A 17,498-nucleotide genomic window follows, 5' to 3' on the forward strand; every position below is an offset into this window, starting at 1 on the left:
TACACTGTAAATAACAAATCCCCTTGAAATTTTAAAAAGAGCACTTTTTTTATTATTTTTCTGCAAATACAAGGAAAGAATACAAAGAAATATATATATATACATAGAGAACAGCAATTGTAAGGCATTAACTAGAAAAATAGAATTTGTGGTCCATGATTTAGGAATAATATACTTATAAGGTCTTTTGATCAACTTATTTTTTTGTATTTATCGCACAGCTATCTGTTCCATTTTGTATCCCATTTGACTTTTGTAAACATTATACATTAAAAGGGAATCTGTCAGGAAGAGAAATACGGAGGCTTTCATGACTGACCTGTTTGTTTTTTGTTTCTTTAGGGCCCATTTACACCAGTTTGCTATAATTAACTATGATACAAGTTTTTGCTGTAGTGAGTTCAAAATGAGTGGCTTGTCCAAATTCAATGCATATTAACACTTAACACAATGGAAGAGATTTACTAAAACCAATGCACTCAGAATCTGGTGCACCTGTGCATGGTAGCCAATCACCTTCTAACTTCAGCTTGTTCAACTAAGCGTTAACAAAAAATAAAAAAAACGAACTTTGAAGCTGATTGGTTTGAAGGCTCCATGCACACGGGGCATTTTGATAACACTGGTAACGTTAGCTGTGTAAAGTCACATTAAAAATGCAAGTTTTTCAGCTTTTGTTTAGTGTTTTTGCATTTGTAAAAAAAAAAGTCCAAAAACACCGGTTTGCGGCAGTTTACCGTGTTTTGCCACGTGAGTGTTTTTACAGCTAAAAAAACTCCTCTAGAAACCCAATAGTTCTGGGGGGTTTTTCCAGCCAAAAAACGTTGATTACAGTCTATGTGCATAGACACATAAGATAACATGCTAGGGGGTTTACTGGCTGTAGAAAATAAACATCAAAAGCCAAAAACAGCAGCTGTAAAAACGTCAAGTGTGCATGAGGACTTATGCAGAGCTGCACCAGATTTTGCACTCTTCAGTTTTAGTACACCACCCCCTATGAGTGTTACTGTGCTTGCATTTAATGCACTGTGGCTGACCGGCATGGTGTAAATGCGCCTTTAAGGTAGTCCAGGCTCCATCCATATCTTTCTTGCACTACTAAGTTACTCATCCAGAAAATGTAAGTTTATATCAGGCGGCGTATCATGGCTGCCAGAGCAGCACAGGAATAGATAAAGTTGCTGAAGCATGCCCCTTCAAAAAACAGGTCAGGTTGGGTTCAAATATATCTGGTATAGTCCAGTGTACTGACCACTCTAAAGTTCTGTTCTTTGTGTTACAAATATATCACATGAGATATATTTATATTATATATTTTTTGCAAAGAGCTGGACCAAAATATGCCTAATGTACAATTACCAGTATTTTCCAGCAGCAAAGGGGGATGCAGATGGAGTGTATAGCCAGCCATAAAAATGAATGGCTGTATGCCCCTGTGCGCGTGTAAATCATCGTTTAACTCTTTTTGATGCTGAAATTCAGCAGACTAAAAATGCAGTATGCAGGACTTTTTTTTTTACATTACAATCAGTACGATAAGGGTCTATAGATAAAAAGTTATTTCCTCTTGCCTTTGGTTACATTGGAAATAAAATGCAGCAAAATGCCTGGCAAGTATTATGAAAAAAAAAAAACATTTAAATAGCTGCTGTGATCACCACCACCGATGGTCCTCAGTCATGTGACCAATATGAGGAAGTGTTTGATAAGGCTTCTGTCCCTATTTTCCTTACTTGTCTGTAAGTGTAAAACCAACAAAAAGTGATAGATGAACATTTGGGAAGCACAGTGGCCTGAGAACTTATTATGTTTGGAGTACTCCAACATGGAACTCTCCCTGCTCTGATTAATGACCCTGTTGTTGTGTCCAGCTGGGAGTGTTGGATGTATATGCCTGCCTTTGCACATTCCAGCATCTCCTCTTAAATTCTCAATAATATAAAAACAATAAACCCTCCATTTAATATATAAAAATATAAAATCCCAATAGAAGGCGTATGAAACTACTCATTATGGCCACAGCAGTTGGGCAGACCCAGGAATCCATGCTACTAAGAGACTCCCTGAATTTTACAAGACAATTTCAGTTGATTTAACTTCCAACATCTACAAAAAAACTGACATCAGTTTTGGGTGGACTGACCCTTTAAAACAGCTTCTGCCTTAACAGTTTTGATGTCAGTCACTTTTCTGCTGCATAAGGTAATAGAACATGAAGTGTAACATTCAGAAATAAAAAATTGCCAAAGGTAGAACAAAAGGGAGCAGAATATTCCTAAAATCTGAAGTGTTGTACCATAGAAGATATTAAACATAAAAATGGAGTTTTAAGAAACACAAAACGTAACATGAAAAAGATGGCAGTACTTGGCAGATCAGTTATCATCATCCCATAAACACTCAGAATTCCTTTTAATTTTACTTGCGAGTTCCAGTATTGTGTCTGTTGGATGGAAACACATTTTGTGTAATGGCTAATTTGTTGTGCACAAAGAAGGTTTACTTTCTACTACGGGCCCAAAAGATTTTGCAGCACTACCTTTTCTTCTAAACCATGCATCCAAAAACAAAGGTAAATGGTTATTACGTTTACAAATTATGTTTGGACTGGAGTCCGCTTTAGATATTTTTGTAAAGTAAAACTGCCACCAAAGAGATATTATAGGCACCATTGACCCCTTTCAGAAAAAGCTAATTATCTGACTGCCATGCCTGCTTTTCACAATTAGGAAGGTAAATCAGGACTGATTGATATTCATTCAAAACCAGTGACCTGGAAATCAATGAAGGCAAAGGATCAGCATTACAGCCAGGCAATTAGCCCTTTTCTAAAGGATGTCACCACTGGCATACTACATATATTTTTCAGTAATCATTTTCTTTCATCAGAATATACAAGTCTTGTTTATAATATATATATTTCAATCGAGTTCCAAGAAGAAGAAAATCTACTTGTCATGATTACTGATGTTGTGAAGTGGATTTTTAGTCTTCATTTTACTGAAATTTTGCTACCAAACTTTGCTCAGCCCCCTCTTGTTTTTCTTAAATGGGTTAACAGATAACAAATCACGGAAGGATTTTGCCCTCACAAGCTGACCGTCTGCTAGGGATGGACTCCGTGGGCTGTTTTGTGGACTGTTGATACAGTGTTGAAGATTTAGCTCTGAAGCTGCAATCCTTGAGTCCTTCTTCAGCATGACACGACTAAAGAAACGCCCCCATGAGCCTTTGGGGGTTTTACGTATGTCTCCTAAGCTGGACGAGAGGGAGTTGGTTTGAGGTGAAGGGGGGCAGCTGTTATAGCGTTCAGAATAAAGAGAAACAGATGCTGGAGTTCGAGGAGTTGGTGGCCCGAGGTCTGGGATAGGATTGCTCACTCCTGGCTTACAGCGGTATTTGAGTGCCAGCTTGCAAATATATCGCAGGGCTTTGCGGTGCTGCTGAATAGCACAGAGTGGTGGAGTTGAAGAATATGTGTTGTCACAAGTAGTCCTGTCATTATATTGAGTGATGTCACACCGGGAAGTGGAAATGGAAAAGACAGAAATGCCTTCCAGTGCCCCTGTAGGAAGTAAATAATAAAGTGTTATGTACAGCTACATCTCATGCAGTGACATTGTATCCTATTTGTGACTTAATACATGAAGACAGAACACATGGCTCTATGAAGTCTTTTTTTTTACCTGCTGATATGGGTCTTCTAGGTTGCGCCCTTCCATTCTGCAGTTCTTTCCTGCGTTCATTAGTATAGTCTATGGACCTTGGTCTCATCACTGAGCTTTGGTGTGGTGACATCATAGAGAAGGATGTGTGACAGGAGGAATCACTGCAAAGGGAGGAGCAAGAAGACGAGATGGAGTCCAAATCACTGTTTTCATAGAAACCTGCAGGGGAGAAAACAAATACTGTATTCTGTATATTCTGTGAACTAAAATAGTTGGATACTCCCAGTACAAAGACACATAAAATAATAGACTTAAACAAGAAAAATACTGAATTGCTCCAGTTGTATATATGTGCATTATTCTATTATGAGGCATTAATATTAAGGGATAGGTTCACAGTTTGAAAACAAATAATAAATACACATTGTTTTCTAAGGATCCTGCAGAGCATTGCACCCATAATCAACACATCACAGGTGCAATGTCAGGCTCCTGTAGACTCAGCATAGCTGTCTGCCCGTACCTCGAACAGAAAGGCAGTTATCTGAATACAGAAAGCTCAATGGACTTTGGTAGCGCTCATCTGCTCTCTGAGAGTTAACTGAAAACTACAAGCTGTCAGCCACAATGGCTTACAGTACTTGTAGGCATTCATTCACAGGAAACTGTGAATGAATGAAGTGGCTGTGTGGGCAGAGTCCCGCACGGCTGCATTATTTTCAAATTGTGACAGTGGGTGGATGACAAGATCCCCCGCCCACTGTCATGGGGAGATCAGAGGGAAGAGGCTGCAGATGCTGGAACATGTTACATGTTCCCCCTTAAAAATGGAGAGAACATGTAACATGTTCCAATGAAGAGCTTATCCTTTATTATATTATTATAACCTCATCTTGTAAAAGCACATGTTAAAATGTCCAAATCCAAGAGCTTTCCAGGCAGATGTAGGCGCAACAAATTGGATCAGCCTTTAAAAGGCACACCATGCTGGAATGAAACACTTTGCAGTTTGCATCTATTTTTCATCTGTTATAATGTATATATATATATGTGTGTATATGTGGGTCACATGCAGATTTCTACTGTACCTGAGCTGTGAGTCGACAGACAATTCCCGCTGAATCTTCTCGTAAACAAGAGATCACTGGTCACTCCAGAACTCCCAAGCCTGAGACGAGGTGCCAAGCATCCAGACCCCATTCTATGCAGAAAATAAGGTTCCGGTGACTAAAAAGACAAAAAACAAAGAAAATGGTTAAAATTCACCAAACCTAGAAATAAGGCAACATTGAGCTATTAACTGTATACAATATTAATAAAAAGGGGTTAATAGCCCTGCATTGTATGTGATGGTGCTGAATGACCACCAAGAGACCTCAGCTTCTAGGGCAGCCTCTCAACCTTTTACCCCAGAGGAACCCATTAAATCACTTTCACATCTCGAGGAACCCCTGCTAGGATTAGTCCATTGAGGGTCATTAGGAAAATGTCCCTTACTTGGTGGTTAGTGGGAAGAATGTCCCCGTTACAGCAGTAGTTAGAATTTCAACATTACAGAAAGTCTTAAAGATAATTTGTATCATGCTACTGGCTCTGCCCAGTGGAGGTGGACCTGGATCTAAAAAAGCCACATCAGATGGGAGGTAAATTAGCCACAGCTCAAGGAACCTCAAGCAATCTCTGTAGGAACACTGGCTGAGAATGGCAGTTCCAGGAGAAAGGGAGAGTGCCTGGAGTGGGGAGTACAGGGAGAGTGCCTGGAGTGGGGAGTACAGGGAGAGTGCCTGGAGTGGGGAGTACAGGGAGAGTGCCTGGAGTGGGGAGTACAGGGAGCGTGCCTGGAGTAGGGAGTACAGGGAGAGTGCCTGGAGTGGGGAGTACAGGGAGAGTGCCTGGAGTGGGGAGTACAGGGAGAGTGCCTGGAGTGGGGAGTACAGGGAGAGTGCCTGGAGTGGGGAGTACAGGGAGAGTGCCTGGAGTGGGGAGTACAGGGAGAGCGCCTGGAGTGGGGAGTACAGGGAGAGCGCCTGGAGTGGGGAGTACAGGGAGAGTGCCTGGAGTGGGGAGTACAGGGAGAGTGCCTGGAGTGGGGAGTACAGGGAGAGTGCCTGGAGTGGGGAGTACAGGGAGAGTGCCTGGAGTGGGGAGTACAGGGAGAGTGCCTGGAGTGGGGAGTACAGGGAGAGTGCCTGGAGTGGGGAGTACAGGGAGAGCGCCTGGAGTGGGGAGTACAGGGAGAGTGCCTGGAGTGGGGAGTACAGGGAGAGTGCCTGGAGTAGGGAGTACAGGGAGCGTGCCTGGAGTGGGGAGTACAGGGAGAGTGCCTGGAGTGGGGAGTACAGGGAGAGTGCCTGGAGTGGGGAGTACAGGGAGAGTGCCTGGAGTGGGGAGTACAGGGAGAGTGCCTGGAGTGGGGAGTACAGGGAGAGTGCCTGGAGTGGGGAGTACAGGGAGAGTGCCTGGAGTGGGGAGTACAGGGAGAGCGCCTGGAGTAGGGAGTACAGGGAGCGTGCCTGGAGTGGGGAGTACAGGGAGAGTGCCTGGAGTGGGGAGTACAGGGAGAGTGCCTGGAGTGGGGAGTACAGGTAAGTAATACAACCCGTTCCTGTACCTCTAAAACATAATGAGATTTAACCGTTGCAGTGCTTGGGGTGCACTACAAAAAGTAGAGTGTGTTTAACTCCTGGTGTTAGGCTTTAAAATGTGATATTGGCATATATTCAGCCTCACGGCTCATTAAAGAGATCATGAAAATCAAGTACTTTAAGTGCTTACTTGCAGTTTCCTTTTTTTTTTTCTTTAAATGTGTTTTATTACCTGGAACAAGTATGTGGACCAGGAGTTTCGACTTCACTCTGGTGTTCTAATCTGCATACTTCTCAAGGTCAATGACAAGTATTGAAACCAGAGACAGCCAGGCAATGAGTATTCTTAAGTCAGCCAGGACAACCCAATTTTTCTCTGTGTTTGTGCGTCTTGCCTAAGCTGCTGTGTAAATTATAGTAGATCAGCATTCTATGTACAGAATATGGCATTCTATAAACAAATTACACTAAAGAAAACATATGGTTAAAATTGTACTATTACATTATGTCTAATGCCAAAACATTTTTTTCTTTTTTACATTTTGGATAGAGTGGGAGAGGTTAAAGCTGCAGTTTTTACCATCTGTGTTTCATTGGGATGGTTTCCCTTCACTTTCTGTCCTGTAGATTCATCGGGAAGTGAGAGGCTATCTTTCCAATCTGAGCAAAACCCCATGTGGACAGTTGTCTCAGGACCAAGTGTCTACATTGGAATATTTCCCCACGTTTCCTGTTCTGGTGACAACTGAAAATGTTGGCATCTACTCTGACTTTTATTCTCAGTGATGTTAGGAAAATTAGAGAGCGCCAACGGGGTACAGACAGCAAAAACTGACTGTCTTCCCACCACTGTATTAAATCTAAAATAGAAAAATATTTTGGTCTTTACTTTATTATTACACATCTGAGTGGTTACATGTATACAGGGACAGATGAGCAGCCTAGGATGCAAACCTGTTTTGCATCAAAGGATGCTGATCCATCCCTATCCGAGGAGCAGGGCCCTCCTAACCCTCTTGTATTGAACTGTACTGTTGCTGTATTGTCTCCCGTTATATTGTAAAGCGCTGAGCAAACTGTTGGCGTATATAAATCCTGTATAATAATAATATCCACATATAACCACTCAGATGTGCACTTATATGAGTACAGCCATATTGTCTGCCAGCCTTTGCACAGGCTGCAGGCAGCAGCTGTACGCAATCACCTACAACTCATGGACACAGAAATTTGTTCTTGATGGCGTATGGCCCTCTGCAGCCGTGTAAATGAAGCCTTACAGTTTTATTTTTGTTTTTTCTACTTGGCAGGTTTCAGTGCTGCTGCTTGTTAGCTGAAATACTGTTTATAGCTGCAAGAGTTAGTATAGCTGCAAGTAGTTGGGCAGACTATCCACTTGATGGCGCTCTCCCAGTAAAATGAAGTCTAATAAATACTTTGTTTCTGTTGACATTAGTCACTTTGGAAAAGTAGCTCATGATTTCAACAAAGAAAAATGTGAACTTTGCCATTCACCTAATTGTTCACCTTCTGATGTGAATGCCTCGATGTATAAGAGTATTATGTTACCATTTCAGAAAATATGGAATAGTTACACACATAGAATTGTCTCATATGCATCCTACAAATCTATAAAAAAATAAAAAAACAAAAAGGATATTTTTAAAAGCAGCCATGATTTAGGCCTGGTTTACACTATTGCAGACTGTGTGGCCTGCGTTTTCTTGGGCACAGCAGCCCATTCACTTGAATGGGCTGCTGTGCCCACATTGCACATAAACAAGGTGCATGCTCTTTTTTTAAAATGTGTCTGCAGGGAAACCACTAGGTCTCTGACCATGCAGTTTCCCGGCATTTCCCTCACCCGCAAATGCGCTGCGGGCTGAGATGCATGGGGGTGCCATTCAGAATGAATGGCAGCCCCTTGCATCTCGAAAGAGCAATGCGATGTGGTTGCGAGTGCTAGAATAGGTGTGATTCCCGTACCCGTAACCAGCCTGAAGTGTGAACCTAGCCTTACATCACATTATTATTAATACCTAGTACTGTGTTTCTGTTGCCAATTTTGAGGCACAGTTCACACCTGAGCCATTTGAAACGCATTTCCTGAAGCATTTCAACACTCAACATATAGACTCCTTTTATATTCAATTGTTCTAAAAATTATATGACCTTCTCTTATTGCAGAGTTGTGCATTTTTTTGTCCCTATAGATTTAAATGGGAGTGCCAGAAAGACTCCTGGAAGCACGTATAATGTGCATGCTTTGCATTATTTTTCTCTCTTGTAAATAGCTTTCAGTTAGCTAAAAAAAATGCTCAAAACATGAAAAACATGTGGACAGAAGTACATAAACAGAAACACTTCAAAACTCTTGAAGAAGCTCCAGCTCAAGTGTGAACCTCACCTGAAAATCTCACACGTGAAAATCTTTGAGATTTATGAAACAAAAATTCTATGTTCACATTTGTGCTTCTGCATTTTCTGGGTGTGCGTTTTTGATGCACTCCTATTAAAGTCTATGGGGCCAAAGTGCGCTATGTTTCACCACAAGAAATGCCTGCACCTTCTTCTAAGTTACACAAAACCACAATACTTGGGTGTGAATGGCCCCCTTAGACAATGAGATTTCCCATGTGAATTGTTGAAGGACAGTCAAAGAGTGAAAAATCATGCAGGACACTGCTCCATTCACACCTGAGCATAGTGCTTTTTGCAAATTTTTCACACATTAATGCGAGTTGCGCCCAAGGCTGCTTATTCACTTGAATGAGCTGCCCTATGTGCAATAAATACCCCAAAGTAGCTCTGGTTGGGTGTTCTTTCAGTGGGTTTTTTGTCGCATTTGTTGCATGACAAAACACTTGAGGTGTCATTAACAACTAGAAAAGCTACAATTTCTGGGGAAATTGTGTGAAGTGTTCTTGCCTCCCCCAGTAGTCTACAACTCACACTCTATCTTTTGTCACTCTGCTGCCTGCTCACACACCTGGGTTCCTATGGCAACTCACTCTACAGCAAGGGCAGAGAAGAGCGGTTAAAAACAAACTGCTCCAACTTGCGCACTTCACTGGCGGTTGCCATCTTCAAACGGTTGTAGTTTAAAAATTATAAATTCTACACCGAAGAGCTTTATATTGTGAGAATCACAAGATCCAGACCTACATTTATATGCATAGTATGTCTCTGAAATATTAAAAATGAAGGCACAGTCGCAGTTTAGAAATTGCCCTTCAAATTTGAGGTGGCTAGAGTGGAGTTTCAATGAATGTCAATGGGTGGCGTGAGTTGCAAACAAATGGTCATATTGTGAAAAATATCAGGACTATGGCTTAGCAGTGGACATTTTTAGTGGCAGCAGGGATTGCTGAACGTTTTGATATAAGATTTGTGTAGGTGGGCTTGCAAATGAGGGAGTGATGGCAGTTTAGAAATCATGTCCTGATTTTTCAGCTCACACTTTTGAACATTCCGCCATTCATTCCTATGGGAAACATTTCACCACAAAAACGCCGATATTTTGTGAACCATTCGGCGAAACGTTCCACAAAGTATTAGCACACCAATCGGAAACAAGTCGCAGGTTTCGGTATATTACTGTCTATGTAATATAAAAACAGTGGGAGGAGTTAGGGTGGTAAATTTGGCTATAATAATAAGAATATATATGTGAGATAACAGTCAGTGGTCTTGCCATGCAAGAACACTTAATTAAAGGTGTCACAAGTGTGACCAGCAATTGCAGCACATTTCTGAAACATGCAGCAAAAACGCACAGGTGTGAATGCAACCTGAAGTTTTGATTGCAGACCTGAAGCACACCTCTGATATGGCACACTGGTAAACAACATCAATTCCCTTTTTCATTTGTATTTCCTCTTTTTGCCCTAACAATGGATCTCATCCACCTAAACCTTCTGACTGGTAGCAGAATACAGCAAAGTATTATTCATAATAAAAGTGATATGGTCGTCCCTGAGAGTATCCTGATATAACCCTGCCATTGCTAGATATTCTGTAGGCTGTCATTTATATCTTTAGCAACACTTAAATATTACTGACAGCCTATTTCTCCAGCGTGGTGGAAGACTTTGCCCTGCAATCAGACAACAGATACCCTAAAACACACCTTACACAAACACACACCTTGTATTTAAACAGAGGTACAGCTGCATATCTACCATCTGATTGTGCATTGAGGGATAAAGACATTTCCTGTGTACCTCTGCTACTGTGTACTCAACATAGAAGAGAGCAGGGTGGATAAAAATCAATGATTTTTTTTACAAAATCAGATTTTTTTTATTTAAATCTGATTTTTTTTATTTAAATCGGATTTTTTTTATTTAAATCGGATTTTTTTGAATAAAATGCTTTTTGAGGAAAATATATTACCATCCAAAGGTTATTCCATCATGAAATAAAGATCAGTTTTTTAATTATGTAGAATAAGGCTGTATATGTTTAATTTTGTTGGTAAATAAATTCCATGAATCCATTCACAATGTCATGCTCTTCCAGAGGTTTTTGTAAGATTATTGGGCAGTTTCTCTGCCTACAAGATATTATCACAGATGTTGGTTTACTTTTGCAGTTCTCAAAACTGAATTTGACTCAGCGGAGATCACATGCCTCTTCTTCACAGCAAAAATGTTATAACATGAACAGAGTTAAGAAAAAGACCTTAATCCTAACTTCTACAAACCTATGAATACAGAATCAACCCCTTCAGTGCTAAATTTCAAGAAGTTCAGTGAATAGAATAGAAACAATATTTTTCTGATTGTTTGGAGTGGAATAGATCTGCACAAGAAGAAAGTGAAACTAAGTGTGAGGAGGAAGGGGCTGACAGTCTAAGTTTCTTAAAATATATATATTTTGTTTAGCCAAATTAGTTAACAAACATGGATGTTTGTTTAAGCAAATCACATATGCTGGAATGTTATTGTTTCAGTTGAATAAATCTATTTAAATTATTATTAAGGTAATGATTATTTTTCTCCTTCCTAAGTACAACAGAAAAGTTGTCCAAATATGAATGATTAACCTATTAAACTGGGGATAAAAAAAACTAATATCAAAAGTTATTCTAAAAATCTTCATCTACTTGCATATTAAAGTTATACCAGCAAGAATTAGTCTATGTAGAAAACTAGGATTTAAATCAAATCCACCCTGGAAGAGAGTGTAACCTCCTATGGCAAAACACTCCACTTTATAAACGTTTAAGCCAGACCTATGGCATTGCTTGTGTTGCTGTGCCTGTTATCACAACACATGGCAGCAAACACTTTACCCATTGGTGCACTGTGGTGCTATTCATTCTGAATGCCACCTCAACTGACCTGCCTCCTATGCATTATGTGGTGCATTGTATTGAGAAAAAAAAAGAAAAGTGCATGTAGTGCATCCTCTGCTATCCATGTCCCTACTAGAGAGATTCATCTTCTTTCTTTGTCCTGATAGCCAATATTATGGGGACTGTGGTCAGGGAAAAATCCTACATTTCTGCAGTGTCATCAGAACAGGAAAAAAGGGGAAGTTTTCCAATGGGGACACTTGTTCCTGTGACAACCATCGAAGAGGGGATTTACCTCACTTAAAGCAGAACGCCATGAAAAGGTTTTTTTTTTTCTATGCAGGCCATTGATGGGTCGAACATCGGCCAATTTTTGATGGGTCGAACATCAGCCGATTTTTTGAAAAAAGAAAAAAAAACGAAAAATAGGTTGTTCGTCGGCCGACGTTGCCACCAACGATAAAAAAAAAAAAAATCGGCCAACTAAATCCTAAAGTTCACTCCATAACTTCTGTCCCTTGCAGGTTACGGCTCATGCGTGGATTTTTTATCAGTAAAATGATCGGCCGATTTGCCCATCATTGCCTGGAAAATCGTCCGATTGTCAGAATCGTCCGTGAATCTCCCAACATGACCGATAAAAAAACTGGGCAAAAAAAAACAAAAAACGCCCGACCAATTAACCCACTAACAGTGCGAAAATCGGCCGATTTTTCGGACGATTTTCTGTCTATGGCCGGCATTAGTCACCTGCGGTGTGGTTGTGTCCACACTGCATGGGTTAACTGCTCATTTTGTCTAGCCCCCCCCCACAAGATATAATTACCCAATCCTTCAATCCCCCGGAAAACAGCAGTTCCCCATGTCCAATGGTGGACTGTTCCTGCCATCCTCACGTCCAGAGGCAGTCTATAGGTGTGATGTATCAGGAACAGTCCATTCACAAAACCACTAGAATGGCAGAAGCGTCACGGACCAGTCTTGCGCTGGGAGGATTGGCAGATTCACTCTCCTCATAAAAATGAGCAGTTGACCCATGCAGTGCAGCACAGTCCCACTGCATGGGAAAAAAACATTTTCCTGGAATTCTTCTTTAAGAGATATTACATCTCACTTTCTGTTGTACCTAACTGGACTGTATCTCTCAAAGGGGACACCGAAGGCAAAGCAAACAAACAAAAACTTGTGACTATTGTGCAGTTCACAGCGCAGTGTGCACCACTCCTTTGCAATACATTGGGGTTGATTTACTAAAGGAAAATAGACTGTGCACTTTGCAAGTGCAGTGGCTCCAGAGCTTAGTAAATGAGGTGATGCTTCACTTTGAAAAAGATACCAAATCACATGCAAGGAAAATGTTTTGAAAAAGAGCATTGCACGTGTATGGATGATGGACGTCAGCAGAGCTTCCCCTCCTTGACTCTGGAGTAATTGCACTTGCAAAGTGCACAGCCTATTTGCCTTTAGTAAATCAACCCCAATGTATTGCAAAGGAGTGGTGCACACTGCGCTGTGAACTGCACAATATACTAGAACCCCCCCCCCTTTTCTTTTTCAGAAAAGTCCCATGCCCTTCAGTTGTATTGGTGGCAGTGCGTGCGATGTGGTGGATTGCGTTGCACCATTATACAAGCACTGCCTGACGCACTTTTATCATTCACTGCGGTGCAAAGTGCCAGGACTGGAAACAATGCATTGGGACCGCGTTCTACAAAGCGTGATTGTCATGCGATTCTGCGTGTCATGTAGGGCGTTTGTCACCTGAAGAGAAGCTCCCGCTCCTTTTTAGACAACAACCTTCACGCAATTTTTAAAGGCGTGGTTTGCCGTGCGATCCTGAGGTACGACGCTCGTGCAGAATCGCATTTGGTTGACCGTTGAAGGAGAACGGCACCCAAATGTGCGTTTTGCAGGCGATTTTGGCCACGATTCTGAATCGCGACGTGTGAATGGGGCCTAAGCCCAGCACGTGTGGTGTGAATGAGCCCCGCCATTCCCCATGACATAGGGGTGATCTCACCTGTGCTGCGTCCCCCCTGCTCAGGCTGCCTTGGTTCTCCTCCTGGACACCCATGGGGTGCTTCCAGCTCTCTGGGGGCCCCCGGAGGGTCATCTTGTGTAGCAGCCCCTGTGTCAGAGCTGGGCCATATTGGGGGTGAGCGGTCCCCTTCCCTGGTCCCAGAGGTGGGGGGGTGTGGTGGGGGGTGCACGGTCTCCCCTCTTCCTCTATATGTCCCAGTTCGGGGTTCTGGTTCCTCCTAGGTTTGGTCCTGGCCCGGCCCATGCTGTCTCTCCTCCATGCGGTGCGGTGCTCGTCCTCCAGGACCCCCCGGACCCTCTCCTCCGCTTCCCGTCTCATCACATGGAGCTCCCGGAGCCGCTGTGTGCTGAGCTCCAACCAGCGGGAGAGCCATGCCCGTTCCGACCCATGGCCGCCAGGGTGATGAGGAGCCATCCTGTCCGAGGTCCGGGAGACAGTGCCTAGCCAGTCATCCCCTACACGGAACGCACACCGGGGGCCGGCCAGCCAATCACAGCTCGGGGTAATCGGATCCTCCATGTCACAGTCCGGACAATCACATTCCGGATGCCAGCACACAGACAATGGCAGCGGATTGCTCAGTCCTGGCAACCAGCCGTGCGGGGCTCCCGGGCAACACAGTCCTCCGTCCACCCTGATGGAGGGTCACCTCCACACTCCGGTCCCTTTGTCCACGCTTCGCGACTTTTTAAAGTCATTGACGTCAGGAGGTGGGCGGGGAATTCCGAAGTAACAGTACCTGTGCTGAGTTCTCTCCTCAGAGCCGCAAAGTGTAGCAAATCATACACTGTGACTAAAGAAAGTAACAACTCCCGCGAGAATGGTGCCCCTCAGCCTGTCCTAGTGGAGTCTGTGAGGAGATAGGAAGGTCTATGGTTCTTTGTAGATTCCACGCCACGCCCCCCAATTCTCCCTCACCACACAGCAAAAAGCATCCCCTCAGGGGCCACATTCACCTCAGACTCGGCCTGCGGGAGGCTTTTGTCATGCACAGAGCTGGAGCTGAATGCAAGGCAGCAGGTGAAGAGTCATTCCCTGCTCAGCTCTAGCAGGTTCAACATTTATCATGATATATTTTTTAATCGATAAATCACCAATGTTCATCTCTGGGGCATATATATATATATATATAGGAATTGGTGAAAACAGCAAAACCACAAAAATACTGACAGATATCAAAGTCCCTGAAAGTTTTCTGTCACCACACTTGTACCTGGCCTGGGGCTGTAGCAGGTGTCCAGATAACATCCCCCCCCCCCCCCCCACCTCCTCCATTTACCTCACACACCTTCAACAAAGGTAATTAACATAACAGAAACACAGTACCATCTCAGGGTTCAGGAAAGCCCCAGGACACCTATTTCAGGGTTTTATCATTCACTGGGCTCTGCAGTGTGAAGTGCCAGGACTGGAAACAATGCATTGGGAACGCATTCTATAAAGCGTGATTGTCATGCAATTCTGCATGTCATGTAGGGCGTTTGTCACCTGAAGAGAAGCTCCCGCTCCTTTTTAGAGAACAACCTTCACGCAATTTTTAAAGGCGTAGTTTACCGTGCGATCCTGAGGTACGACACTCGTGGCAGAATCGCATCACGTTCGGGTGACCATTGAAGGAGAACGGCACCCAAACGTGTGTTTTGCAGGCGATTTTGGCCATGATTCCGAACTGTGAATGGGGCCTAAGCCCAACGCGTGTGGTGTGAATGAGACCCACCGCTCCCCATGACATAGAGGTGATCTCACCTCTGCTGCGCCCCCCGCTCAGGCTGCCTTGGTTCTCCTCCTGGACACCAATGGGGTGGTTCCAGCACTCTGGGGGCCCCGGTCATCTTGTGTAGCAGCTCCTGTGTCAGAGCTTGGCCATGTTGGGGGTGAGTGGTCCCTTTCCCTGACTCCAGAGGTGGTGGGGGGGGTCCCTTCTTCCTCTATATGTCCCAGTTCGGGGTTCTGGTTCCTCTTCTCGTTGTGTAGTTTGAAATGGTCTACAGCAGCCTTTCTCAACCCTTTTACTCCTGAGGAACCCTTGAAATAATTACCAGGTCTTGGAGAACCCTTGCTAAAAAGGACGATCTCTACATCTCCTAGTATGATCGATAAGTAGACAAGTACATGCCGGACATTTTCCTTCCATTTCATTTCAGATGCATTTGTCTATTGAAGATTTTTTTTTTGTCATATTCGTAATGTAGAACCGATTCGCTTTTGGATTTCCTAATCTTCAATCCTCGTTTCATATCTTTGGAATTCGTTATGTATATTTGTTGGTTCGGGTGGATTGGAAAAATGTTGCAGTTTTTTCAAAAGATTCCTAAATATTAGTTTTCAGTTTCGATATTTCGGGTGGATTCGATATTCACGTATCAAAACTATTCAGGAGGAATCAATATTTTTCGGAAACCCAACAGAATAAATAATGCAAAATTCTGCAGCCTCTAATTTTTCAAACCTAAGAATTGTATGTGGAACTGAACTGACTGGACTGTGACAAATTTGACAATTGAATTAATTTCCCCATGAGCCTGAACTACTATCGCATCATGTGAAGTCATCTGAATGAAACAATTGCATTCGTTAATTTTGTTATACCTTTTTTTCGGATTTGTTGACATTTGTTACCATGTACATTCGGAGCTTGGTATAATCGAATTTCTGTCCAAACATTGATTCATTATAAAACAAAATGCACATGTCTATCAATAAGCTGAAAAAGGATACGCATACCTAGACAGACATACCTAGCATCAGGACCTTGGATGAGGGGGTACCACCAGTTCTTCTGGGCCCAAGCCAGCTGGGGGCCCAGGCAGCTGGGTGAAACGGATGTAGGCAGGGAGGGTGATCATCATGGTGGAGGGGGAGAGCTGGCTTTCAGCTGCTGCAGAGAGAGCCATACAGGGGATCGTTCCAGTAATTGCCCCCCGTCACACCCATCACCCTCCTTGTGCACCATGCATTTCACCCTGCTGTGCCCCCACACCCGCAGTGCTGCCAGCTTCCCTCCTCACATTTACCAACCCCTTCCTTTCCTGAATTAACACAATGAGTGATCGTTACTGACAGCTCGAGAGGAGAGCCAGTAATTGGCATTCCTCGGAGGGGACATGTACACTGATGATCAGGGTGCCCTGATGATCAGTGTAGCCCCAGCAGTTCCACCTGTCAGTGCCCATCAATGCCAGCTGTCAGTGCTCATCAGTGCCACCTGCCAGTGCCCATCAGTGCCACATCAATGCCACATATCAGTGCCTACCAGTGCACATCAATGCCACATATCAGTGCCCATCTGAGCTGCCTTTCAATGTCACCTATCAGTGCCAGTCAGTGCCACCTATCAATGCCAATCATTGCCACTTATCAGTGCCAGTCAGTGCCGCCTAACAGGGCCAGTCAGTGCCGCCTAACAGGGCCAGTCAGTGCCGCCTGTCAGTGCCAGTCAGTGCTGCCTATCAGTGCCACCTATCAGTGCTGCCTATCAGTGCCATATATGAGTGCTGCCTTTCAGTGCCCATCAGTGATGCCTGTCACTGCCCATCAGTGCCACCTACTAGTGCCTCCTCATCAGTGCCCATCACTGCAGCCTATCAGTACCCATCACTGCATCCTCAATAGTGCATATCAGTGAAGGAGAAAAAACACTTATTTACAAAATTTTATAACAAAAACTAAGAAAAAACTTTTTTTTTTCAAAATTTTCAGTTGTTTTTGGTTTGTTTAGCAAAAAATAAAACACCCAGAGGTGATTAAATACCACCAAAAGAAAGTTCTATCTGTCTCAAGCAAATTATAAAAATTTCATATGGGTACAGTGTTGCATGACCGCGCAATTGTCATTCAAAGTGCGACAGCGCTGAAAGCTGAAAACTGGCCTTGGCAGGAAGGGGGTATAAGTGCCCTGTAGA

The 17,498-nt window shown here is 43.3% G+C and overlaps 1 protein-coding gene across 1 annotated transcript; it reads right to left on the bottom strand.

Moving 5' to 3' along the window:
- Positions 1–23: 23 nt before the first annotated feature.
- On the bottom strand, positions 24–14,430 carry LOC149446209 (uncharacterized). Its single transcript, XM_089652855.1, has 4 exons — positions 13,576–14,430; positions 4,760–4,898; positions 3,690–3,890; positions 24–3,568 (listed from the first exon to the last, which is right to left on the bottom strand). The coding sequence occupies exons 1-4, from the start codon at positions 14,113–14,115 to the stop codon at positions 3,015–3,017; spliced, it is 1,434 nt and encodes a 477-aa protein (XP_089508981.1). The 5' UTR covers positions 14,116–14,430; the 3' UTR covers positions 24–3,014.
- Between the last annotated feature and the right edge of the window lie 3,068 nt (positions 14,431–17,498).

Source organism: Staurois parvus, unplaced genomic scaffold (genome assembly GCF_062004578.1).
Source record: "Staurois parvus isolate SC_StPar_1 unplaced genomic scaffold, SC_StPar_1.0 ptg000694l, whole genome shotgun sequence".
Classification (NCBI taxonomy): domain Eukaryota; kingdom Metazoa; phylum Chordata; class Amphibia; order Anura; family Ranidae; genus Staurois; species Staurois parvus.

Coding starts and splice junctions, on each gene's coding strand:
- LOC149446209 (XM_089652855.1), bottom strand. CDS start 14,115: ATGGAGGATCCGATTACCCCGAGCTGTGATTGGCTGGCCGGCCCCCGG. Junction 3,891..4,759: donor TCTGTCGACTCACAGCTCAG/GTACAGTAGAAA, acceptor TCTCCCCTGCAG/GTTTCTATGAAAACAGTGAT. Junction 3,569..3,689: donor TAGAAGACCCATATCAGCAG/GTAAAAAAAAAG, acceptor TACTTCCTACAG/GGGCACTGGAAGGCATTTCT.